At 33.8% G+C, this 26296-nt stretch overlaps 2 protein-coding genes across 3 annotated transcripts; both read right to left on the reverse strand.

Annotated features, from left to right (window-relative positions):
• Positions 1-147: 147 nt before the first annotated feature.
• Positions 148-1353, reverse strand: LOC130612095 (glutamine--fructose-6-phosphate aminotransferase [isomerizing] 2-like). The gene has a single exon (XM_057433385.1). The coding sequence runs from the start codon at positions 1351-1353 to the stop codon at positions 148-150; it is 1206 nt and encodes a 401-aa protein (XP_057289368.1).
• A 2153-nt stretch (positions 1354-3506) lies between these two features.
• LOC130612156 (xenotropic and polytropic retrovirus receptor 1-like) lies at positions 3507-20205 on the reverse strand. 2 transcript variants are annotated; one of them, XM_057433454.1, is made up of 16 exons: positions 20094-20205; positions 13468-13560; positions 13339-13390; positions 11667-11768; positions 10834-11054; positions 10344-10391; positions 9315-9416; positions 8598-8678; positions 8221-8299; positions 7860-8047; positions 6938-7117; positions 6452-6593; positions 5682-5873; positions 5121-5284; positions 4431-4564; positions 3507-3965 (listed from the first exon to the last, which is right to left on the reverse strand). In XM_057433454.1, the coding sequence occupies exons 2-16, from the start codon at positions 13534-13536 to the stop codon at positions 3701-3703; spliced, it is 2019 nt and encodes a 672-aa protein (XP_057289437.1). In that variant the 5' UTR covers positions 13537-13560; positions 20094-20205; the 3' UTR covers positions 3507-3700. The 2 variants fall into 2 exon arrangements, with proteins under 2 accessions (XP_057289437.1, XP_057289438.1); XM_057433455.1 differs by lacking the exon at positions 20094-20205 and adding an exon at positions 14084-14101.
• Positions 20206-26296: the final 6091 nt, after the last annotated feature.

The following is a 26296-nucleotide window of genomic DNA, read 5'->3' on the forward strand; positions in this document are numbered from 1 at the left end:
ACGTCATATATTACGAAATATTCACAGTTTTATTGACATTGTCAATCTCTGTATTGACAATGTAATCAACAGTCGTTCGGCTTCGTTATTTTTCACAAAAGCAATCCAGCAAGCGTTAACAACGCTAAAGTCAACAAATGTTTCTTGCTATTGCGTACGTGCAGGAGCTTTGTAATCAATCACTGTTTTCACTAACCCTTTTGGACGGTCAACGTTTTTGTTCTTATGCAGAGCCATATAAAGTGATAACATTTGTAAAGGAATGACAGTGAGAATAGCAGCCAGACAATCGATGGTTTTGGGAACTTTAATTAGTTGGTCTGACATATTGGCAACTTCATTGTCATCGCTCTCACAAATGAGAACAGGGCGTCCGTTTCTAGCTTGCACTTGCTGTAGTGCGTTCATACACTTGTCAAATACTGCGTCACGCATAATTATCATAATTATTGGTATTTGCTCATCGATAAGGGCGAGTGGTCCGTGTTTTAATTCACCGGAATGAATGCCTTCTGAATGAATGTTGGTGACTTCTTTCATTTTGAGTGAACCTTCCAGCGAGCTTGACTGCTGATAACCTCTTCCCATGAGCAGAATACTCTCTTGGTCCAGCATGCATTTCGACAATTCCCGCAGCTGGCTGCTACACGTCAAAACTTTTTCGATTTTTTCTGGAAGAAATTCCAACTCTTTAATTATTTCATGGATTCTTTGAACTTTCGTGCGTTTGTCAGAAGCCAGGTGCATGGCGAATAATACCATAGTCAGGAATTGGCCTGTGTATGTCTTTGTGCTGGTGACACCATATTCTTTCCCTGAGTGGATATCCAAAGTAAAATCAGTGATGCTACTCAACGTGCTGTGGCTGTTGTTGGTGACACACATTGTCAATGCGTCACGCTTTCTACAGTATTGACAAGCTTGGATCACTGAACTTGTTTCACCTGATTGACTGATAAAAATACATACGTCATTTCGAAATACAGGAACCTCGCGGTCTAAAAAGTCACTCGCCGATTCAACAAATACTGGTAATTCAACTAATTCTTCCATAATTTGGCGAGTTCCAATCGCAACATGATAACTCGAACCAGCTCCGATCACGATTAGTCGTTTACATCGCAAAATATCATCAGTGTGTTTCGAAATTTCATTCAAAAATACTCGCTTGTTTTCAAAATTTACTCGACCGAGCATTGCTCGACGTACGCTTTGAGGCTGTTCAAAAATTTCTTTTTCCATGTTAGTTTGTTTTGTTGGTGTTTCTTTGTTATTATTTTTATCGAACTGCGTTATGTTATACGCCCTTGTGCAGTGCTTTTTCACAATGTTAATCGCTTGTTTCATTGGCATGTTGTGAGTGTGTGTGTGTTGCTAGCTAGATAGAAATCATAAATCTATCTTCCACCTCCAATATTCCTTCTATTTATAAGTGCTATAAATAACAAATAAGAGGTCGATTATTTCAACATCCGAAAGCTCATGACATATCGCATGCTTGTTTTTAATACGTTAATCATGTCGTTAACAAAACAAGAATGCAGTTCGTTTTTTCGTGCAGCTTTTACACTGCGATGCAACACAAAACGATCGCTTATTTTAGCCTTACAAATCAGTTCTGTTCCTTAAAGACCTGAACTTTCCCAATGTGTTTTTTAACTAAACGCGAAAAGCTCATAATAAACAGACCGCGTTATTTATGTATTTACAAAAAAGACCTTTGAACCCTATTGCAAACATATTTAATAGTTTACTATTATGAAGTCCATATGTAGTCGTCTAAAAGACAAAAGTGTTTTTGTGGATTAATTAATATATAATAACCAAAAAAAAACGAAAATAAAATTTTTTGGAAATTTATAATTATTTTGAGATTCTTTTAATTATATTGTTCATATCTAAGGTCATTCTCTGTCATGGTATTTAATCGTAATAAAATTGCAAATCCCTAGATTGTTTAATTTGAACACTTTGTGACGCCGTAGCTGAATTTTCACACACAAAATTTTAAGAGATTGTCTTGCTTGCTGCCTCTAAAATGTTAACTAAATTTTCGGACAGAGTCAGATTCTGAAAGGTATAGCATCCAACAGAAGTTTAGGTCAGACTTTCACCAATTTATCAATCATTTCAAGGCTCATTTGTTTCTTTACAACAAGGGCGACTTAGTGTCGCTTGATATTTTCCTGTATACGCAACAGTAATATATCCACATTATTAAAAGTTACGGCGCCCCGAAGTACACAGAGAATTTACGTGTACCAAAAGTGACCTAAACTCTCCTCCTCCCCTTTCCGGACCCTGAATAAATGATCCGTGGAGACAAGGTTCACTGATTTTTTCTAACAGTTTCTGTATAATGCTAGATGAATCAGGATTTCTATTCCGATGACAATCTTGAATCATTTCGACTGTTCGTTTCACTCGCTAGCACTCCAGCTGCAAGAAAATCCCTAGGGACGAGGTTGTATTTGTTGAACAACAACATGTATAATTTTACGATAATATCACGTTACATAAACGTGATTCTACCACTGTTAAAAATTTGTTTTAAGTGCTCGAATGGAATGTGGATTAAAACATTTCACAAATAGAGTTCAAAGTATTTATCCCGCAGGCTATCACGTTCACGTGGACATGTGAAAGTTGTGTAAAAACACTGATGCCTAAATACATTTACTAGTAAATCAACATTTCTAAAAGAAAACTCACGACTCCTGGGAAGCTTATTGGGAACACGTATAGAAGAATGTGGAATAGAGAACAAATTAAAAATCCGGTCTAATTATTTCCTATTTCTCCTAAACAAAATAAAAGCCAAACGGCTGCTTCTCTGGTTGTCAAACAAGTACAACTGGATTGACTGCTACGTGCCAACACATCATCGGACGTCGTGTGTCTAGCGGCACGCTATTTATATTTTGCAGACCAACTTTTCCAGCTCCAAAAATAAAAGCAACCCAAATCATATGTTACTGACAGACATAACACCCGTTCTTTATTTTGCACGATTTCGATCGTTTGTGATGGATTACACGCGTATTACGGACTTTTTTCGTTTAAATTCTGCGGGGAAAAAGATTCATCAACGTTATGCTACAACATATCGCGTATTTGCAGGAATGCGCTAACACAAAAACGAGCGAAAATATAATCAGGAGTTATATTCGCAAATGATCGCTCCTGAAAAAATTCGCCTAGGTTCGGTTTTTGCACTAAAACAAATAAATCGTTCCTTTCGTACGGCATAAATATTTTTTGCATGAAGTGGTTTTCTCGGAAAAACAAACAAGTTTGCTCTTCCACGAGAAAAGCACGTCTCTGCTTTGTTAAGACTTATCATGAATAGATCTGTCACATCATGTATATGATAATTGAACATTTTATGGGAAACTATTCTGCGAAAGTTGTGGTTTTCGCATGAACTTTCTCTGCTGTTTTGTAACAGGTTAATCAGACTGTTAGCTTTTTCTTTCAAGAGTCGTTATGAAGATGACCACAACATATTTTGCAAGAAAACTATCAAAATTATTTTCACAAAAAGAAATAAAAAATCGAAAAAAAAAAACTAGCATATATATACAACTTGTAAACAATAAAACATTTTTGAAATATACTACTTTCCCTAACATGTCAATGAAACGTCAAGGGGACGAGTGATTTTTTTTTCGAGTAGGTGTTTAAACGATACCTCGATAAGTCAGACTATTTTGATCGTATTTGACAATTTGTTTGGGCCAGCTGTGCTGGAAGTGGCAGATTCGGACGCATCTAGAATGTGTTTTACAGCCTTGCCTTTGGGTAAAGGGCCTTCTTCCAGATCCATCAAGTGTTCGAGAGACATGGACTGTTTTCTTTTTTCTTTAGATACGATTGGTTTTATCGAAATATCGCGAACAGCACGGAATTCTCCAACATTATTGAGATGTTCGTTCTCCAAACGAAAGAAGTTCCACACGAAACGACTAAAACATACATGGTTGAGACGTTTTATATGCGTGGTAAAAAAAATTTAATGCAGAAAAATTTAACGAATCGCGCCATTTGGGAAATTTATTTTTGCTAATCGATCGAATTCAGATATTTTAAGATGCTTGCCTTTTCCACAACTAAAGAAAAGTTAAAATTTTTACAAGAGGAATTCACATAATTTCCAGGCAAATCTGCTTTTTCGCACATTTTTCTCGCGCGAAAATTTAAAAAAAGCGAACTATTTATTTCTTAAAAGATTTTTCCACGCGCAATAAAATCAACTGATTAAATAGAAAAAGAAAACAATTTCTTTATGAAACGCTTAAACGTTTTTCATGGAAATTTAATTTCGCAAAGTTCGTCAAAATTTCGGCACGCAAGAAATTCGGAAAAATGTACATTAAAGTCGAATCATACTGATTTGATCTTTATAAAAAAAGTGTTACTTTTGAACTTACCGAGTGACTTCGCATGTTGCAATAAAAAGAGTGAAAAATTCGTGATGGAGAAAACCAGCATTTCCAATGGAGACCGTGAGTGTCCAAAGAAGACGAAAAAGTAAATCAAACAACATAGCAAGATAATAGTATGCCTAAAATGATAAAAAGGGCTTTGTACTTTAGTAATAAATTGTAATACATCGGTCGATAAGACGCCGATATTTACAAAATTAATTTCAATCCTCTCTTGCTAGAAATAAGTTAGCAGTCTCTATAATAATAGCCGTCGTCTGTCTGTCTCTGCGCGGACCCCCCGCTGAATTAGAAAATGATGTTACGGAAACACGAATTTCAAATGCGAGATCTTTTTATCCACTTTGTTGCGACGGGTAAATATAAAGGACGGGCGACCCTGTGGATTCTCCCACGGGCTAACGACTAGTATACAATAAATGTTAAGTCTAATAGTAAAAACATGAGAAATTTTGCGGTGAATGATAATAAGGGCTTAGAAAGTTGTTTTTCATCATTTTTGAAAATTTTAAATAAAGCATTTTTTTCCGGTTGTCCAATCAATAATAACGGCATACTTTCCTGACATTTTCTGACTTAGATACTTGACATTTCTCACATTTTCCCCAGTTTTTTTGGGTTATTACGGACATTTTATTAAAATCTTGTATTCTGCAGGTATTAATACACTCTTACCTTGTGTGGATAGACGATCTGTTCCCGCAAAAATTTGTTTTCTCCCGCGTTCTTTGCAAACAGACCCCAGTCCATTCGGATATCCCAAAAGAGGGTGTAAAACGTACTGACGAGTAAAGAGCAAACCCAGAAATAAAATAAAGGGTTTCCGGTTTCGCCATGATCTAAAATAAGTAATAAAAATAATAAGCACACACAAGAATTGTAGAATATTGTTTTATAAAGACAAAAACAGAATAAAAATTGTTGTTGAACATGGGAAAAAGTTCTTGGGCCTAAACATATGGTGGAAAGAGCTCATCCTAAGTAGTTGTTCTCTAGAATTCAGGTACAATTGCATCCTACGTGGCTTTTCTCACATCAGCATTTTAGGACACTTGCTGTGCATATAGACAAAAGTATTAATTAAAAATATTTTGTGTTGTTTTTATTGAATAAATAAATACGATGTTTCTTAGAAATGTCATTTATCACAAGATGTTGGTTTTGATGGCTTCATGTAGCAGCGCACGAAGAATCGGACAGACCTAAAAATAATCCTCTTCAAAAAAAAGTATTCACCTCGGACAGAAGAAAGTGTTGAAAACAGAGTCACAAACATGGATGTAGAATATTTGCCTGCGTTTACCAAATGAGGAAAAGATTTTTTCGTGTCTATGTAACGTCGGAGACATTGTGCAAATCTCCACCATGCTGGAAGGAGAGCTATGACTGGACGAATTATAATTTTCGGATCAGTACATACTCGATCATCTAAAAACAAGTGAAAACGTGTACTCTCGCCAGGGAGTTTCTTTTAATAATTTTCCAAAGCAAGTTTCTTTTTTATCAATTCTTGCGAGTAAGCTTTTTTTTACAATTTCTATCGAGCAATTTTACTTTATCAATTTTTTGAATGAATTTCTTTTTATATCAATACCCACTAGTAAATTCATTTCACCAGGCGAACCTTATCGTGCTGTTATGTCACAACAATACAATTTTGGTCCAATCATGATGAATACTTTTTATCTTAAAAGGCACTCCCCCGTCATTTGTTAGCAAAGATAAAAACTGCAAACACCATTTCTAAATCTCTGAAGAATGTTGTCTTAAAAAGTTGGTACATTGTGAAAGAATGAAAAAAAACGTTTATGATAGACACATAAAATAAAATTGTTGAATGAAGTATCACTTGACAGATGCCAGGACTTCACAGTGGTCAGCATGTACAATATTATTACTCTCAGTGCAGAGATGAAGATGAATTACACAAGAGTTTGACTTCGTAAATTGATATATTTCTTCGTATATTGACGATAGGTGAATAGGAAACTAAAAAATAATCTTACCACCATCCTGATACCAATCGTATATATAAAAGCAAGCTAGATATTGAAAATCTAACAACGGCACAACCAAACTGTTCAACTGATCGGCCAGCCAGAAATCAGCAAAACGGACAGGATAATACGGCGCGGTCAAAATGCGGAACTAAAAAAAAAAAAAATATAGTATATATTTAATTAGTTGACACTGGACTTAAATTAAGCAGTCATTGAGTAGCTGTGAAGGTAGTGTGTGTTGTCAACCTTCGTACATAACAACACATAGCCTAGATACAGTCACAGAACAGTTAGGTGAACCACAGGAGGATCGATAAAATATCCGATCACTAGAAACATCACGAATCATACAAAGAGACAAAATGGCTAATAGTACAACAACGCCTGGCTGGATCCTTTAACTGCCTGCGTGTTCACATAATCACGCAGGGCAATTCTTTCATTAAAGTTAGCTTTTCACAGTTTCAAGATCAAAAAATGTTCTGTTCCTACCAGGATTCTAATAAGCCATCTTCTTGATCGATGATAGAATGTTTTTGTCGGGTTGAAGAGAAATAAGAGAGAGAATGCAGCAAGACTGATGGGCTGTGCAAACACAGGTAAATGGAAATCTTCACTAAACAAAAACGCCAAGCAGCTGACGCACCATAGTGTGCCGAACAGCGATGCTATCTAAACGAGAAAGAAGGAGAAAAATTACACAAGTTAATAAAAATACACAGGTGAAACTTCTTGAAAGAAAGCTCTCTTTTTTTCTACGTCAAACAATTTGGCGACTTTGCCGCAAGTTTATTGGAAAATTAAGCAACTTTTGAGCAGCAAAAGAGTGAACATAGAATTATTATTGTCAATTAAATTTACGAAATTGGGATGATGTTTTTAGTGGCTTTCTATTTTAAACAAATTTTCCCTTGAAAGATTAAATTACCAATCATGTGCAGCATGTTTTTAGCGTTAAAATATGAAGTGCGCGGAGATTACGGTATCAAAGATCAAACGTTAACAAAATTCCACACAATCTTTAAGAATTTGTATTGAAAATCCTGGCCAACGTATTGCGTTATTTTGAAAATAAATTTTAGAAGCTGGCAAAAAAGCAACAAAAAATAAACTATTAAAGCAGGTATTAAATACTCGAAGAAACAGAAAACTACAAACTCTATCGTTTTAACAGTTACTTAGCCACAACACAGATGGATGCGTTCTTGTAAGTCCCTTTTGTTAAAAAGTTACAAATAATAACACGTGGAGTAGTTTTTACTTTATGTTTTGGGTAATTATGCAGGGTTCACAAGTAGGCCCCAAACACAACTTCAAAAACCTCCAGAAAGTGAAACATTAACGTCTCGCTAACAAAAAGATTCCATTAATTGGGACATTTGCTATAAGTGGGGTTGCATTTTTTTAAACTCACCATTAACATGTTGACATAAGTAAGATGATGTCTTGGATCCAGTTCAAATATCAATACATGGTTAACACCAGCGCGTCCCCAACCATGAATATTCACACCAAGTAGGCCCACCATAATAAAGGTTACTAACATCCCTCTGTACATACGAACAGCTGGCTGCCAATCTAACTTATCACCTTTGTAATAAGCTAAATAAGAAAAAAATCAATAACATTTACCCTAAAAAAACAGTCTGGTAAGCAGGTTAGCCAAACACTATCTACATACAGAACAATATCTTCTGCTGATGTTTTGTAATACTTGGCAACTTTGCACATCTGTCATCTCAAAATTAAAAGAAAAACACAAACATACTACTTACCAGAAATACAAAGCACGATGACCAGAATGATAAAAATACCAGAAAACAATCCCCAACAGAATGATGAAGATAAACTTTGCTAAAAATGTAGAAGGGATGCAAATACAAGCTAAGACTAGACTCAATCGTAAAGCAAGACTTTACTATTCCTGGAGTCTGTATAAAATATGTGACGTAGTAATAAAAGTCAGGTTGCTCTTAAAGAATAGTAGCATAATTAACATATGATTAGAACCCTCTATACGCTTTTGGACTAAAAGTACATTTACGCAGTCTAGTGCCATAGCGCACTCCCCGAAAGTTTTATGTCTTTATCCCTCTTTTTTCCCTGTTATTATTCTATTTTCGCAATAATTTTGTCAACAACAACAACATACTCTTTCAGATAAAGGAGGAACTCGGAGTCTCTTCATTGCTTTTGCTCTATCACCACCTTCCAAATCTTCAATCGCAATAGTCTAAAATAAAATAAAAATAAAAAGGTTAGTTTATCAGAATTTTTGGGAAATCATTAAGCCATACTTCATAGATAAAAATGGAAAAGTACTGTCTATAGAACTTAACTTTCCGTACAATAAAAGCAATTTTTGTTTTACGAAAACAAGAATGATGGCAAAAAAATGTCCTTGACCATGATCAGCCACCATCTAATGGTTCTACTCATTTTTTCTGCTGCTCTGTGCTAGTTAACAAGTATTTTTTAAATTGAAGGTCTTTTTACTTTATAGTTTTCTTCTATTAATTGTAAACAGTTTAATAACAGCTCTCATAAAATAGCAGAGTATTTTTGACGGTATGTAACGAAGGGAATGCATACTAAATGAACAGAACATTTTTTAACGGTCTTCCCTTGCCATGAGGTCCAAAACCTCATAAAAAAGTTACTTATTGTTCTGACTATATCCCTTACAGTCACTAAGATTTTCACAAACAGCTCACCATGGAGTCACAATGGTTGCCCCTATGTGAAATTTGATGCCCTGTAAATACTGCTGCTGCTTCCCCAAAATTATTTAGTATACCACATCTTATTTTTTTTAAACATTTTTGCCATAAGTTAAGGAAAGGTGAGATGTAATAATAAAATCTAGTACCTCTGTATCAAGAATAAGTTCATCAATTTGCTTGTTAGTGTAAAATGTGGATGGCTCTACTTTTTTTACTCTGTATTCAACACCTGTGGTTGTCTTGAACATCTAAATGCAAAAAGGTCATATACGTTATTGCAGATAAAAATGATTGCAACATATATTATAACGAGTAAAAAACGGATTTTCTGGCACTAATTAATACAAATCAAAGTTTAAAACTGCATTTTACAAAATTATAAATTAGATATTGAATGGGCTATTTACGATGTCTATTTGTGATTGTGTAGCATGTTTTCTTTTTAGGACTGTGAAATGGCAAGAATTATTTGACAAGATATAAAAAGACATAGTTTCAAATAAAGAAACAAGGTGTTCAGTGTTTCTTAAAATCTTTGCAACCTTGATAACGAAGGGAAACATGCCACACTTTTTCATTTTTTAGACATTCTATCTTTTTCAATTTTACTAAATATTTTAATGCATTGAATACCTAACGCTTATGGCTGCCGCTAGTTTTCAACATTGGTATAATTAAAAGAAAAAAACAAAAATTCAATACAAGTTGGTAATGGCTGCTAAAATATGGCCAATAATTGTGTTATGGTTGGTGATTTGTCCTTCTGTAATATGAATAATTTTTGATCTTGTGAAGACTTATACAAAAAGTTGGTTCCTACGCCCTTTGCTACTAAATTAGCTGAATTCTTTATTTACCTAGCCATTTAGCATAGTGCAAAAACTTAAGAAAAGGATGATTTTTCTTGTTGAACATTTAGAGTGTATCACAAAAGGTTTTAAAACATCTCAAATTCAGTTTTAAAAAATAGGAGAAAAATATTACTTTTACATTGTGTGCATGAACTAGTGTGGCTATTATTGTAACTTCGTTATTGTGATTTTTACACAAAAATCACAGCGATGATGTTGCAATCATTTACGTAAAAATCATTTTGTCAGAAAGAATTTATGGTTTCAAGGTAGACAAGCAATAAATATCTACAGTTTGGAACATAGAGATAAACAGTAACTTACCTTATCATGTTTCTTTAAGATCTTGCGGAAAGCTGTGAAGTTAAGTTGCTATAAAAAATGGTTAAACATGCTATTGTGAGTTGTGTATGTGATATACTACATGGCTTTCTACTAAACTCATCTTTAGTCGGTTTACTTTAGTCTTTATTTGAGTCAGGTTGCAAGTGCAGAAGAGATTCTTATAATTTCTCCATTTTAAATCCTAAAGTATTCAACAGTTTCCCAAATCCATCTGCCATACAAAATCTCTAATATTATGTCTGACATCATCATCATCAGTGAACATAAAAGTGAATACACGTATATCATCATGTGGATATTTTTTAAGAAAAATATATTTGGAAATCCTCTAGAAAGCATGTCACATCTACATATCTTATAACCCACCTCAAACTTTAAGTGACAATAAATTCCTTATAAAAAAATACACTACTACACTGGCATAAACTGCTTTACAAATTATAAAGAAATACAATATTTTCTTAATTACCTGAAAATTTTGAATAAGTACCAGACTAAAATAAAACTCTCCTAAAGCAAATTTCATTTCTTCTAATTTTTTCTTTCCTATTTTGCGGCCTATTTGAAACTCATCAAGATCTGATAGATCAAAGTTAGCATTTTTTGCAACTCTCTGAAGTCTTTTGACACCAGTATTAGCAATCTCCAACTGCAATTCATTAAATCTTCTAACAGCTTCAGCAAGTTTTTCTGAATAGAAAATTCAAAGGATCAGTATATTTCTTGTACAGAGCCAAAACATACACTAAAGGTAGGGGATTAATTCCTCTGGTAAGGGACTCGGTTAGTGTAAGGGCAGACAATTATTTTCTTGGGGACTTAGTATTCACTACTACCGAACCTTTTCCAACTCATGTTACATTTACAATTTGTGTTACCTTCGTGGACTAAGAATAAGACTTTGATTTATGAAAAACTTCACTAACAACAAGGAAAATGATCAGTTTAATTTGTTAAAGCATGTTCAAATAAAAAATCGTCATCCTAAAAGCTAAACAAGGAGACAGTGTGAGGTATAGAAGACAAAAAATATTTTTGAGAAACATCATAACACATGAATTATAATCATTCTACACTGCAAAAATAAAACAAATGTTTTATCAAGAGGTTCAGATTATGAGAGGACTTAAATTAAGAATCAAAATACCAAGGGCTTTTGGCAAGATCATGAAGACTCAAATCATTGAGTGTGCACAGTATGACAATCTTAGAGACAATTTAAAATACCCGTAAAAAAACGTCTAAATGAAACAGCATTATACTTTGTTTCATGAAATTAACATAATAAAATAAATAACTCACCAGCAAAAAATGTATTTACTTTAGCTAGCTCTTTATCACAAAACATGAAAAATCCATCCTCATACTTGGTAAAGTGTTGCCTTAAGACTTCCTCGTTCACATCTAAAATGTTTGTCAAAATATATTGTTAATCTATATTATAACAGCCCTATGCGTCTGTCTGTCACGCAAAATTGTAACCACAGTAGCAAGACACACAAAATGTGGCTAATAAAGGACAGGAGAAAACCTGTGGATTTATACACGGGTTAACGACTAGTAATAATACCATACCATATTTTTTGTAACAGGCAAAGCAGGCTTTTTTAAGATTTAGTTTTTTTAAAAGTAGCTAAATATTATTTTTTATTTTTCAACTGTTTTGACAATATGACACAATGTCAAATCACTGATGTCAATACAGTAGTGAAGACTAACTAAAGCCATTGCAACGTATTATAAATATTGTACAGCTAATTACAACATCTCAAAAAAAATTTCAATTTCCAAGGTCTGGGCCAACCCACTGGTTTTAAGAACAACATGACATCATTTGCCAAAATTTTCTTCGAAAACATGATAATTCAACATTTTTAGGAGGCCAAAAATTTCCCATCATTAATAGCTTAAACTTAAAATAATTTATCCTGTTCTTTCGATTGTGCATAGCTTACAATGCTTATCTAGAAAATGTATAGAATCATGCGTTTTCAATGATTAGTTAAGAAAATATTAAGGTTTAAAATTTTTTTGATGACGTCATATGCTTAGGTTAATATTGCATTAGTTGTTTATTTTAACAACTGCTTGAATATCAACCATTCATATTTTTTAACCTTAATTTTTAATCCATAGGCCATACAACTATTATACATCAATACTTTCTGAAGTCTGTGTGTTAAGTAATAGGTAGTGGATGTGTTCTTGTGCAAATGCAATTTGATAACTTACTTCCCAGGTAAATTTGAGGTAAATTTGTTTTACATTTTTTACAGAGAGATGTTATAGTAAACCTGTTTTGTTGGCTCACACATAAGTTAAGCTATTTAAATACAATAAGAAATGTAAAAACGTGTTACTTATAAATAAACGAAAATAAACTCCTATTCCTATTTTATTCTTAACTTCTTAGTCATAACATACTGTAATGATCCGATTAAGCGCATTATTTAAGCACCCCTCAAAAAGCAGCACCCAGGTAAATTTTCTTAAAGTTCAATAAGCGCCCCCTTAAATAAGCGCTAACCTGATAAAAAAGGGCGCTTAATCGAAAAACTACCTTGAAAAAGTTATATATATATATCTTATATTGAGAATAAAAAAACACAAATATTCAAACTAAACTTCATTTTGTTACATCTTTTGTTTATTTACAGTTTTAAGAAAAAAAAAAAAAAATTGAAAATTACCATTGCTTTTAATTTATACAAAATTAGGAAAAATTTATAAGCGCCAAGCATTTTTAAGCGCCCCCCTCGATTAAGCACCCACGCAAATAGTATAAAAACTTATTAAGCGCCCAGGGTGCTTGTTCGAATGAATACGGTATTTGCTCACTTAAAAAAAGATGTTACTTGTTTATATGGAGACTTCATTGAGGAAAATAATTTTTTAAGTATAGAAGATCAACATTTACAGGTTTTTTAATTATCTTTGGTAAATGTCAAATGAACCAAGTGTAACAAACCTTTACCTTCTGCATTTGGAGCTCTTTCGTGGGCTTGATATAAAATTTTCTTTAATTCCTAAGAAATACACCATACATATTAGAACATGAAAAATGGATATTATTTTATGCTACACTCAATTTGGGTATACATACATCATATTGCACATATTGACTTCTCCATTCAGGTGTAAGATGTGTTCCAAGATGTTCGGAGAACCTCATGATGGCAGACCATCAAATGTTCACCTAAAAAATGCGTAAATCATGGTATAATGAGATTGCATTTAAAACTTTGACAAACTGTTATTCAAATTAAAAACAAAGTAATCTGGATTAATTAAGTTTTAATTAATTTCCAATAGTGTACTAATTTTATATAAAGAAGATAGTGTATTAGGTTAATTCTTTTTTAATAAGACACAAGTTAAATAATAAATCTAATCCCGCTTCATTTATTTGTAAACATAGGATTCAAAATGAATCTTTTGATTTCTTACCCTAATTTCTAAACTCAAGTTTTTTAATGTTAACAAAAAAAGGATTACTAAAAATAGTTTTTTTTGAGAGGAAGATGAATATTTTCTATTAAATAACCCAAGTACCTGCATAAATTTCATCACTGTTTTTTTTAAAAAAAAATTACAATGTAAGGGGGTATGCTGAATGCGTGTCTTTTCAGCATTTGTCATTCCCCACCTGAATTTAAAAACCTAAATACAAAAGTTAAATACTTATATCAATAATAAAAAAATTGAGCAAGAAATTATACCGTGTTAAAAAGTTCTTGCAGAATAATTTCTTTTTATTGTAAAGCATAATTCTAATAATCTTGTGGAATGTTAGACTTGTTAGATTTGCATATTTTATAATTTGCCATTGTAACGTCACACAACCAATGTATAAAATAAAAATGTGACATCATTTACATCAACAAAAACTTTACGTGCAAGTTTCAAACTTTCTTCTTAGGAAAGTAATTGCAAAAAAATTTATAGAACCTCAAGTGACAATTAATTTTTTTAGTATAAAACTCAACAGAGTTTGTTCAATTCATTAAATTAATTACTAGTCCAGTTAAATTAGCCTTTATAATAAATAATCCATTCTTCATCTTAAGGTGTACTATGGTATATCTATATGTTTATATTACGTTTATTTTGGTTGTTATTAACACTTAACATTTTTTTATAATTTAATGACTATAAATAAACACACAAATAAATATATAAAGACCAAAATCTCCAATCAAACGCGTGCTGAAAGCCATTGTCTCTTGACAATACCATGCATTAATTCTCCAAGCTACTAACTAGTTTTATATTTTTTTTGTGATAGGCGGGCTAATTCTATAATACCAATATTCTGTCCAAAATGATTGTAAAACCTTATTATCTCACTCTAAGAAGCAGGAAAAAATGGATGCAAATTGGATTCTTTTACGGACTAACAAATATAGTTAGTTATTAATCTTTTTTGTCTAGTGCTCATACTTAGTTCACAAGGAAAATGTAGAATCATCATCATCATCATCATCATCATCATCATCATCATCATCATCATCATCATCATCATCATCATCATCATCATCATCATCATCATCATCATCATCATCATCATCATCATCATCATCATCATCATCATCATCATCATCATCATCATCATCATCATCATCATCATCATCATCATCATCATCATCATCATCATCATCATCATCATCATCATCATCATCATCATCATCATCATCATCATCATCATCATCATCATCATCATCATCATCATCATTCTTGGTTTAACGTCCATTTTCCATGCTAGCCTGGGTTGGACGGGGTATATTAATGACCCTCTTCCAATCTGATCTACACTGTGATCTAAGCTCAACTTTCTCTGTATCAAGTCTGTCCTTATCACCTCCTGCCAAGTCTTTTTTCGGTCTGCCTCTGGGCTTTGACCCATGAACTATCAAGTCTCTACACTGTCTTACCCAATTATCCTCCTCCATTCTTTCGAAGTGCCCCAGCCAATTCAATCTTCTTTTCTGGACAATATCTTTAATTCTATGGATACTTAGCCTGCTTCCTAGCTCATCTGAGCTCTTTCTATCTCTCAGACTGGCATTATACATCCACCTAACCATTCTCATATCATTCTTTTCTAAACGGTCAAGATCTTCCTGCTTCACTGCCCATGTCTCACTACCGAACAACATAACATTTCTTACATAGGCCACATACAACCTACCTTTTACCTCAATTGACAAGACTCTGCTAGTCAACAAAGGAAGTAACTCTCTGAACTTTTTCCAAGCAGAACCTATCCTGCAAGTAACACTTCTTCCAACACCCCCTTCACTGCCCAACATAAGTAACAGAAGTTCTCAACTATCTCTAACGAGCCACTGTTGTACATCATTAAAGCTGCATATACTTCATTCTCTATAATCTCACCTTTGCAACGCTTGCATACAAACTGAATGTCAGCTCTTAACCTTACACCAATACTACTGCATTTCTCATGTACCCAATGCTTGCAAGTCTGACAAAAAATTGAGTTACTGCCAACCCCTTTCCTGCAAACTCCACAAGACCACTTTACAACCACAAGATCACACTTCGCTGCAATGCTACTAATCATGACTTTAGACTTTGCTGTGTTCACCCTTAGCTGTTTCTCTTTTAGTCCTTTCTTCCAGTTCTAAAACTCCTCAACAAATTCTTCCATTGACTCTGCTAAGATAACCAAATCATCTGCATACAATAACCCCCATGGACAACCTCTTCTGAACTCCATCGACAGTGCTTCTAAGACCAGAACAAACAACAAAGGACTAAGTACAGAACCCTGATGTACACCAACATTTACACTAAATTCATCGTTTTACTACCACCTGACTTTCACTCTTTCCAAAGTTTCCTCTTTTCCATTATGCACTGGTAAACCTCATTATTCCACCACCAGGTCTGTTTGTCTAGAGGGTTCTTACGTCCACCCATAGGTATCATCAGAAGATTCTATAAGACAATTCTCCAAAGTAGTCCAAGTACTTTCAATATTGTCGCTATCACATTGACCATTGTGGGCTAACTGCTGAACTTTTGCACTAAATTGTCTTGCTACAATCTCTTCCTTCATGACGGGGCCTGTAGTTTCCCTTGGCTTCTTTAACACTTTTCAAGGCAATATCACAAACCAGCAACTTATGCTGGGAAACACACTCTTCCCCCGATATAACTTTCACATCCTTCACCACTTTCTTGTCTGATTTTCTAACCATTAAAGTCGCTGTCCACCATGTGTCTCCAAACTTTGATGTGACTGCTATTAACTCATCATAAAACTTATTTTTATCTTCCTCACTGAGTCCACACTGTGGAGCATAAACTGACAGAAAAGAGACAATCCTATTACCTATCAAAAACTTTATCACTATAATACGACTATTAACACGCATAACATCTATTACTTTTTTTATCGACTTCTTTGCAACGAATATGCCAACTCCTCCATTTCCATCATTATTTCCCATCCAATAGCCAAAGTATACAAAAAAAGTACCCAGGGAGTAAACTCAATTCCCGAACGATTTTTTAAATTATTTTTTCACAACTAAAACGCATGAGACTTGCAGTTTTCAAAAATGTTTTCATTTTTGATAAGACACCGAATGAAAGCAGTTTAATCGCTGGCTTATACCTTGCCCTCCTGACTTGAACACAACACATATAAACAGATCTACGTTCTAACATTTCAACTACTTCACTCGCTCTACCTCTCAGAATACCAACATTTACACTAGCCATCCCTAGTGTTGTCTACCTTGCGATGTGATAGCTGGGCAACGGTCTGATGATGCTCACACCTGACATCTGTCCTACCGTGCCCGACGCCTTCACTCCTTAGAGTTCCAGCCCTGTTTACGCAGTTTGCCTGATCAACTGTTCTTACTGCCACTAATAAAGAGCTTTGGTTTGATGCCCTTCCTAGCGCCAACCGTTCACAGACCGAACTGGGTGTGTTTTAAAGTGACACCATCACTATCTGGAATTTCATTTTCTTTAAACTAAGGTATGGTGGAGGACATTTAACTCCTCTCTTGTCTCTTAAAGAGACCCTTCACCAATCATGCAGGATAATTAAATTTACATGGCACAGGCCCAGTCAGGAGACGCGTGTGATCGCACGCGCACACGCCCACACACGCCCAAAAAGAGACTATTTATCAGAATTTACTAGAGATCCTACGAGATTTTTTTCACATCTTAAGAGAATCTACGAAATAAGCGCAACCAAAAACACAAAGCTTATGAAGAACGATTGTGTTATTATGAAGAACATAAGGTAAAGAGAACATTAAGGTTGGCCCCTTTCCTTCATGCTGACACTCTTATGCTCGGCTGGTGCATTACACTGAGACTCGAACAAAAGACCATTTGGAACTATGCCACAAGTCAGTCTGACCTTCATCGTCACAGAGAATACTGCGAGAAGAATTCGCACCCATGCAAGTGAAATATAACCAGAACATGGGAGAGGTTAGGTGCCCTGTACCTTAATACAGCTTTCAGACAAATGTTCTCATGATGTAATACCAAAGAAAAAACATTTTTAATAAAGTTTTAAAAATATACCAAATCTGCCAACTCATCATCACGTTCAACTTTGCACTTGTGGTTTACATTTTACAAAATTCATTTTTTTGGGTTTCGTTTTAAGGCTGGCATTCCTGCATCTGCAAAAAGAAAAAAAAATTGCAACGGTGACCTAAAAAAATAAGTTCAACCCGTGCTATGTTACTGACACACTCGGGCGACGGCAAACACAAATATTTTAAATTCAGCCTTATCACTAACTAAAATAATTCAGGCTACAGAAATACTGTGATGCTATTTGATTCATACTAATAATAAAAAAAATGTATATTGTATTAAAAGAAATCCAGAAGTTCTTTCTCCCACACGACACATCAGGTAATAAGTCAGCCCTGCCCTCGGTTTTGTGAGGAGAGATGTTCTGCGAAGACTCTAACAATTGAGTGTACTGTACAGTTTTGCTTCATATTAAACTGTGCCTGTGACAAGCATTTTTAAAGCATGTCACCGGCGACTTCTGCGATATACAATCTAATGATGCCCTAACCTAATAGGTTTATTTAGAAACAGTAAAAGCCAGTTGACAAAACTATTAACCTACCGAAGTTCGCCATCCATTAGTACACTGAATACATGAGAGGCCTAGCCCTAATAAAAGGATAATGACGAAAGATATTGCCAACTGAACAATTTCACTACAAAAAAATATTGCCGACACAATGCCGACGCAAATCAGTTGAAATAAATCTCACGTTGTTTTATTGCCGACGTAAAAAGAATCTAATTTTAAAGGCTCTCAAGCGAGTGTGTTTGTTGATATTTTTGATCAGCGACGACTGGATTATTTTATGTTTTTTTTACAGATCAAACATGTACATGTCTTAACTTTTGTTTTATTGAGCACTCACGCAAACTAATTTGCACAAGCTTTTGTGATTGCACATGGATCGCTCATGCAGATTAATTTATGTGATCAATTTAGCGCTCGCGTGGGTAAATTTTCCCGACCGGGCCTGTGGCATTGGCAATAACCTATCGGCAATAACCTATTTTTAACCTAAATTTAATAACTATTTTATTAACTATAGTGTGTTATTAAATTATACTATATCATATATATTATTGTTAGTCTGCGATGTAGTTCGTTTTTTTTTAAAAAGAATAACATTTCTAAACATTTAGCTCATGTTAATTGTGGTGACTTATGGAACCTTTTAGCTGTGACCTGTAGAATGATACGTCTGGCTCTGGCCAAGTACAGTACCTTAAATAAGGTTTAAAAATGAAGCACCTTTGATCCAGTAAACTCTATAGTAGCCATGTTGGATTATACTTGCTATGAGTATTTTTTTCCCATGTCAATATGCCTCTGATTTGCCTCGCATAATGAAACAAGTCAATAAATACAGACCGTCTAATTCATTTTTAAGCCATAAAGAACTGAGGTTGTGGGACACTGAAGCTCCTCAGATTTCAAGCTTACACCCACCCTATAAATATCATATGTAGCACTTTTTCCAATTTGCTTAGACTCACGATATAATATGATTGACTTCTGTAAGCAACTGGCGCTACCTTTCTTACACTAGCAAAGCACTGCAGGCATCAACCAAGCTTCTGGATTGACTCACATCGCACTGTTGTCGATTGGTGGTTACCCGAATACCAAAAATATTTGCTGCACTGTTGCTATAGTTGCACAGTTTCCTTGCAAAACAATTTGGCTAAAAAAGTTGTGAAGGTTTTTGTCCAGCTGTGGAAGTATTTGTTCATTCCAATTCCAAATTGTACCTTTTAATGATGGAGATGTCAGGCCTTCTTTGTCAGCCAAAAATTTTGGACAGATGCATGTGTCCATCCTGTGTATTTTATTATTAACTGATATTATTATGAATTTTATTATTATGTAGAGGCACACTTATTTATGAATTCTGATATCTTACGTAATGGGGTCACGTTTTTAAAAAAGACTGGAGCTAGTTCAAAGTTTTTTTTACAAAAAAGAAGGTCGAAGTGGCGTTCAAGTTGTCAAGAATAATAAATATTTAAAAAGCAATATCTGAAGTTATATGAACTTTCAACAAAAAGTGCATATGTCATTGGGAATTTTGCATGAAAATCATTTAGGTAAGCCCAACTTGTAAAAGTACTTTGTAATCCTTTTAAACCTTAAATAATTCAATTAAATCTTACCAGGCTTTTCTAGCTTTCCATGTAATCTCATTTTCTGCATGACTGAATGATGCCATGAAGATTTTCAGTGAGCATAGAATTATTACCTCATTTTCTACAATAAAAAACAATGATAGGTGCAAAAGTTAAACAAGAAAATAGCTAGACAATTTTAGCTAGACAACAATTTTAGTTTTGCTCATGTGTGTTCCTATTCAAATATAACAGGATGTCAATACTTTATAAATTTTAATAAAACAGAAAAAGTCAGCATTAGCTAGCGTACGATGGTATAATTTCGCCACTTTTTCCAAAAAAAATAGTATTTATCTTATCGCTTTGCGTTGCGCTGCCCTATTGTGGCTTATTTTGGATATTAAACATAGCCGGACACCGACAATTAAAAATATCACAAGAGGCCTGGAAAATGGAGTGGTAAAATTTCGCCAGCATGGGTACAATTTCGCCAGTTAAGTTTTTAACTGTGAAAAAGAAACAACATATTCTGGTAACTCAACCTAATACTATTCTCTAAGTCCCCTGTGGCGTGCTTAGTTGAAAAAAACTGTGTTTACAAAGTCTGGAAAAATTGTACCACAGTTGCGAGGAAAAAAATAATCAGCGAATCACGAGTCTGGGAAAGATACAGGTGTAGCTATCCACAGAAGTTTGCTTCGTTTATCCAAACCTTGTATTTTGTTAAACATGAATCCGAGGAAGAGCCGTAAATCAATAAAAGTGGCTTTAAACACCTATGTCTGTGGCATGAACAGAATTTATTTCTTCCTGATGATATTGTACTTATGGTGAAATAGTACCTCTGTACGCTAGAGAAGAATTTCTTTGTTTACATTCTCAGGGGTAAAGCTCTATGCCTCTGGTATCTATGTGGGAGGAAAAAAGATGTGGGGTGTGCTAGGTGAAGCAAATTTAACCACAATCCCTTTCATCACAAAAAAATTTTATCGTGGCCTCTTTCCGCAATTCCGTAAAATGGTTCTGAGAATGGGTAACAGTTTCCCAAAAGGGAAACCCAAATTAAAATCAAAAAAATTAGTTTAGGAAACAGTTTCCTATATGGGAAACCATTTCCCTATATGACATAAGAATTTCCTAATAAAACATGGGGAAACCGTTTCCCTTTTCGTGTCATCTCCCGAAACTGATAGATAGATAGATAGATAGATAGATAGATGAACTAGTGAATTAAACTAATCATTTTTCCCTTTTATGAGAGAAGGGAAGGCAGGGAAAAGAGACATGTATCCTTTCTATCTTGTTCTGGTCCAAGAAGAACACACTACTTTGGTACAAAGTTGTTGTTTTTATGTTGATGCAAACCATTTTGAATAATTTAACATCACGGAACTAATTATGCAAAAAACATAAACTCAACTTAAAATTTTGCGGAACAAATTAGGTGAAATCCGCCATGGTTTCTAAAAATTTTGCAATAATTTTCTGGAAAACTTAATTCATATTTTTAAACCAGGCAACATTTTGTGGTGGTGTTTTGCCCAGATTGAGAAAACGGCCTGTTTATAAACACGACGGCGGGATTATGCACGCATGGTCCGATTATGTTTTTTTTCTTGTAGTGACCAGATTCCCCGATCGGACGAGTGTCCCCCGATTAAGTAAACCACTCGATCGAGCGAGTCGGAACTGGTGGCAATTATTCACGACCGCCCGATTAAATGAGTCATAGCTGGCGGTAAATTTTTATCTAGCTAAATACAGAAACAAACCGAAGGTGCTTAGAAGAGACTTCTTGCCTAGCACCTAGTCAGCTTAAGCTCTAGAGACAGCTAACTAGCTATGTTAAAGATGTAAATATTTCTCTACTATATGTTGTGGCAGATATGATAAAAAATACGCACATTTTTCTCTATATAGCTTGCTATACTGGCTTCTTAACTAAACTAATTCCAAGCACATGTCTATAAAACAGCTAAAATGAGCTTCAGAGGCACAGCATGTGCAACCTAAACTGAAAATATGCACCATGTAGTCCATCCAACTCGAGAAATCAATAGCATTGGAACAGCACAGTGAATTTTTTTTGAATCAGTGACACGGTGAAATAAGTTTATGACTTGATGTAAACAAAAATTATATTACACTTTTGGCCAGTAAGTAGCTTGCCCTTTTAAAAAGCAATTTTAAGCAAGAAAAATACTCACCTGATCCGGGTAAGTCTCTCTCGATCGGGTGGTTGCATTGACGAATTATTGCCACTTGTCATTTTTCTCTGCAAGATAAACACACCATTGAAAACTCAGCATAGCGAAAGAAAAAAGTCTCGACGTAATTTTTCTCTCCATGATAAAGCACCATTGAAAACTAACTAGATTTTGCAGATGGGTGGGTTTATTTTATTTTATTTTTTGGCAGGAATTGAATTATGACCTAAATTATTCGTTTTGCGGGAATTGAGTTTGGTGAAACGTTATTAAACTTGTGAATCCTAAAATTTGGTTTCCACAAAATTTAGTTTCATGACAACTTTGCCACTACGGCTATTTGCTTGTCACGAATGATATAAAAGCCAGTCTGGCCCAATTATGTTTTTTGAGCAACTAATGATATTAGACTGGCCCAATTATGTTTTTTGAGCAACTAATGATATTAGACTATCATACATAAATTGGCCTGTCGTGATTATGTTGCCCTGATTATGTATTTTCTGCCCTGTTTTTAACTGGGGCAAGCTGTTGTACATAATCAGGGCATAATCAGTCAAGAAAAAGCAACTTTGAACATTTAGCTTCCTGGACAGTACTGATCGCGAGTAACTATACACAAATATCAAACTACGGGTACGAGAAATTTCTCCTGTGGGTACTCCAAGAGTATGCAAGTATACTGTGTGTACGAGTACGTCAAAAATACTCGCACATTTTTTCTACTGTACTCATAAAGTACTCGCTAGCATGCACTAAAGGGAAACGGTAAAATTAAACAAACTTTTGCGATATTTTCTAAAAATATTTTTCAGTGTTTGCATTAATATTTTTTTTTAATTTATTAGGACGATATTTGGTTTCAAACTATCTCGTCATATTTTTAAAGCGAAGAACAATGTTTTCATAAGTTTAGGGAAACTCTGTTTTGACAATTTTCAAATAAAATACATCATGGCAAGGTTTAAACAGTTTTCTAATGAAATCCCACAATGTTTAAACAGTTTTCTAATAAAATATAGTAGTATTATAGGCCATTTTGTTTCATTTTTAAAAAAACCTAATTTTTACTGTACTATGTGCTTTACTTTTATCTCTCAATAACGATTTCCTCACTCTCTAAAACACGATTCTGAAGATTAATTTTTCTTTTGCGTTGAATGTTATTATAATCTATTTATATCTTTGCAATCACATTGAGCATAATTTAAATTATTTCCTTCTGGTAATAGAGGTGTATGGCAGGTATTATTTTTAGGTGTTATTAACATGTATTTTTAACAAGCTAGTACCCAGGACTAAATTGATAAATGCTGTGAAAAAACATTTAAAAATGTAACAATCTAGTTTAATGATTCTTTTTTTCTTTTTTATATTGGCTACTTTTAAACAACAGGTGGGCACACAAAATGTGAAAAAAAAATTTAAAAATACAATTAATAAGACAGATGAAACTTTGTCTTTCCCATTACTGGCACTCATTTTATTATTGCCACTTATTTTATACACTATGATTGGTAAGATAAAAATAGAAAATAAAATTAGAAAAACATTAGAAAAATTTTTCCGTGCATCGTTCTTACAGACGATCTGTAATAATTCAGTTTTTTGTTTCTTTTTACGCATCTTAAAGACGCAGATGCTTGATTAACGTTATTTTAAAATATAATTTTTTTTATAAGAAGATACATCATTCTCACTTGTCATTTGTCAGGCACGTGTTTTCTTTTGGTTACTTACAAAACAATTAAATTAAATTCGATTGGCTTAATTTATTCTCAAGAGTCCATTGTTTAATACCTGTATGGGAAGAAGGGGAATAATGTTTAATGCAGCAAGAACACATTTAGCTAGGAGAAAAAAGCATTTAGATAAGATGTAAATGGCAAAGGGTTTCCTCATTAATGAGAAATAAAGCATTTAAATGTAAAGTTATAAAAAGGCCATTACAGAAAAGTATACATTTTTTTGTAAACTAAAAAGAATTTGCTGCAACATAAAAAAAATTAATGTTAAAAAAAATGTTATTTCTTACGACGCGAAAACGAAGTAAAAGTTTTCACAATGTCTAAGGTAGCAGACAAATGTGAGCTATCGATAAAAATTATGCTTTTTTTTATCTTATACTTGAACACTTGCTCACAAATCATTCACTTATTGTACTCACATGCGCAAGAGGCTGTACTCGAGGGTACGGAATAGTATACTCGCAGAATGCTTGACTCGTCTTGCACTGTACTCGTCATTTAATGTACCTGTACTCGTATACTCGTGTATAGTTATTTGTGATCGGCACTGTAAATCTTGTGTACCAAAAAATATGCTTTTTTTAAGTTTTGATCATTGCAGCTCATTTGAATATTTAGCAGCTCAAGAGATGACTCAAAACATCCAGGTTTCATCTTTAATGTATTTGGCAAATTCTAATGAAGATTACTTTTTAACTTTGTTTTTTATTCTTTTTCTTTTCAATTTTCACAGATTATAAATTTATTTTTTGTTCTAGTGGCCCCCAGTGTAAACAATTAACTAACTATAGGTTTTTCTGATATTCTGGGCTAGCCATTTTAAATATATATTATTATTGTTGTTGTTGTTGTTGCTATTATTAATAATGGTGAAGACATATGAAAAATGTTTTCCTGATTGGGAAACCACTGAAATAAAAGAGGGTTAGGGTACAAGGCTAGTTGTTGCATTGCTGCCCATTTTGCATAAAATATTCATAATGGTTTCCCAAGCAGGAAAACAAAGCAGCTGAAAATATTGGGTAGAAATCATTCAGTCGGAATCTAATGGGACAGTTTTCATCTCCATAGCTAAAATTACCACCCGGACACTACTCCAAAAACTACCCCGACTGTTATCAAATTAAAATAAATACAAAAAGTTTTATTGATAGACAAAAAGTCTCCACATAATTTTTTCCTGCAAGATAAAACACCATTAAAAACTAGGCATTATGAACCTCCAATATAACACTATTTATGGTTTTACTGTACAAAGGAGATCATGGTAACTGCTTAGTAAAGCGTCTAGATAAACAACTTTAAAACAGTTTCAACCTGCCAATGTCAAACCATGCATTGCTCATCAATGTTGAAAGTTATTTCCTTTTTTTCTGTGAAAAATAGAACAAAGGATGAACATAAAGATAGTGTTGTTTGCAAATATACTTGTCTGCTGGAATAGTGTGATGCTACATATATTGATGAAACAGCAAGGAGGCAAAATGTAAGAATGATAGATCGATAAGAAATCTCAAAAGGTCGATAAGAACTCTCAATCCCAAGAGATTCAGTCACTGAGAATCACCCACCTTCTGAATAAAAAAAACTCTAGTATTTTGATAGATAATGTTCACTAATATAAAAAAAGAAATTTCGCTAAGGCCATGTATATTTGCGATAGCAGTCCCACATTTAATTTGCAGGAATTATTCTGTTCCATTGAAATTGTTTTGAATTAAATATTATTTCTAGAAAACAAGAGTAGAAGTGCGTTTGTGCTCCTAGTGGTCTACGTTAGCCTTGCGGTATATAGGGTTTATATAGTTTGTTTACTGTTTTTGGTTACTGTTTGGTTTACTGTTTATTATTATGTTTTGTTAACTACTGTTTTATATGTCCTCTGTGTATTGTGGAGTTTGCTGTAAATTATATTATATAAATAAAACTCGTATTTATTTTTGATTTGAAGTTATATGCCTAAATAAATATATGTTGTCAAGTTGTATAATTATGATTCTAAAAATTTATGTTAAATGTTTAAAACACAAATCGAATTGTTAAAAACAATTAATAGTAGCTAGCTAGTAAAACTGCTGGATAATTACGCATGAAGTTGTTATGCCTATACTGTGGATTGGGCAACTAGATGTGTTGTATTTTAGAATAGGTTAATTGAAAGACCTTTACCTTTTAATTTTCAACACATACTGCCACAAATTTCAAGCTTATACCTTCTGTTGAAACAAGTTGATTTGTGCATCTTTTTTAAAAAGTCCTAATTAGTTCTTAAAATTTTAGCCTTCTAGTTCCA

Source organism: Hydractinia symbiolongicarpus, chromosome 10, assembly GCF_029227915.1.
Source record: "Hydractinia symbiolongicarpus strain clone_291-10 chromosome 10, HSymV2.1, whole genome shotgun sequence".
In the NCBI taxonomy this organism is placed as follows: domain Eukaryota; kingdom Metazoa; phylum Cnidaria; class Hydrozoa; order Anthoathecata; family Hydractiniidae; genus Hydractinia; species Hydractinia symbiolongicarpus.

What these genes read in the sequence shown, in the direction of transcription:
- LOC130612095 (XM_057433385.1), bottom strand. Translation starts at nt 1,353, where the DNA reads ATGCCAATGAAACAAGCGATTAACATTGTGAAAAAGCACTGCACAAGG.
- LOC130612156 (XM_057433454.1), bottom strand. Translation starts at nt 13,536, where the DNA reads ATGAGGTTCTCCGAACATCTTGGAACACATCTTACACCTGAATGGAGA. An exon ending in AGATCGTCTATCCACACAAG is followed by an intron (nt 4,565 to 5,120) that starts GTAAGAGTGTAT and finishes TTATCATTTTAG; the next exon opens with GCATACTATTATCTTGCTAT. An exon ending in GCAACATGCGAAGTCACTCG is followed by an intron (nt 3,966 to 4,430) that starts GTAAGTTCAAAA and finishes TGTATGTTTTAG; the next exon opens with TCGTTTCGTGTGGAACTTCT.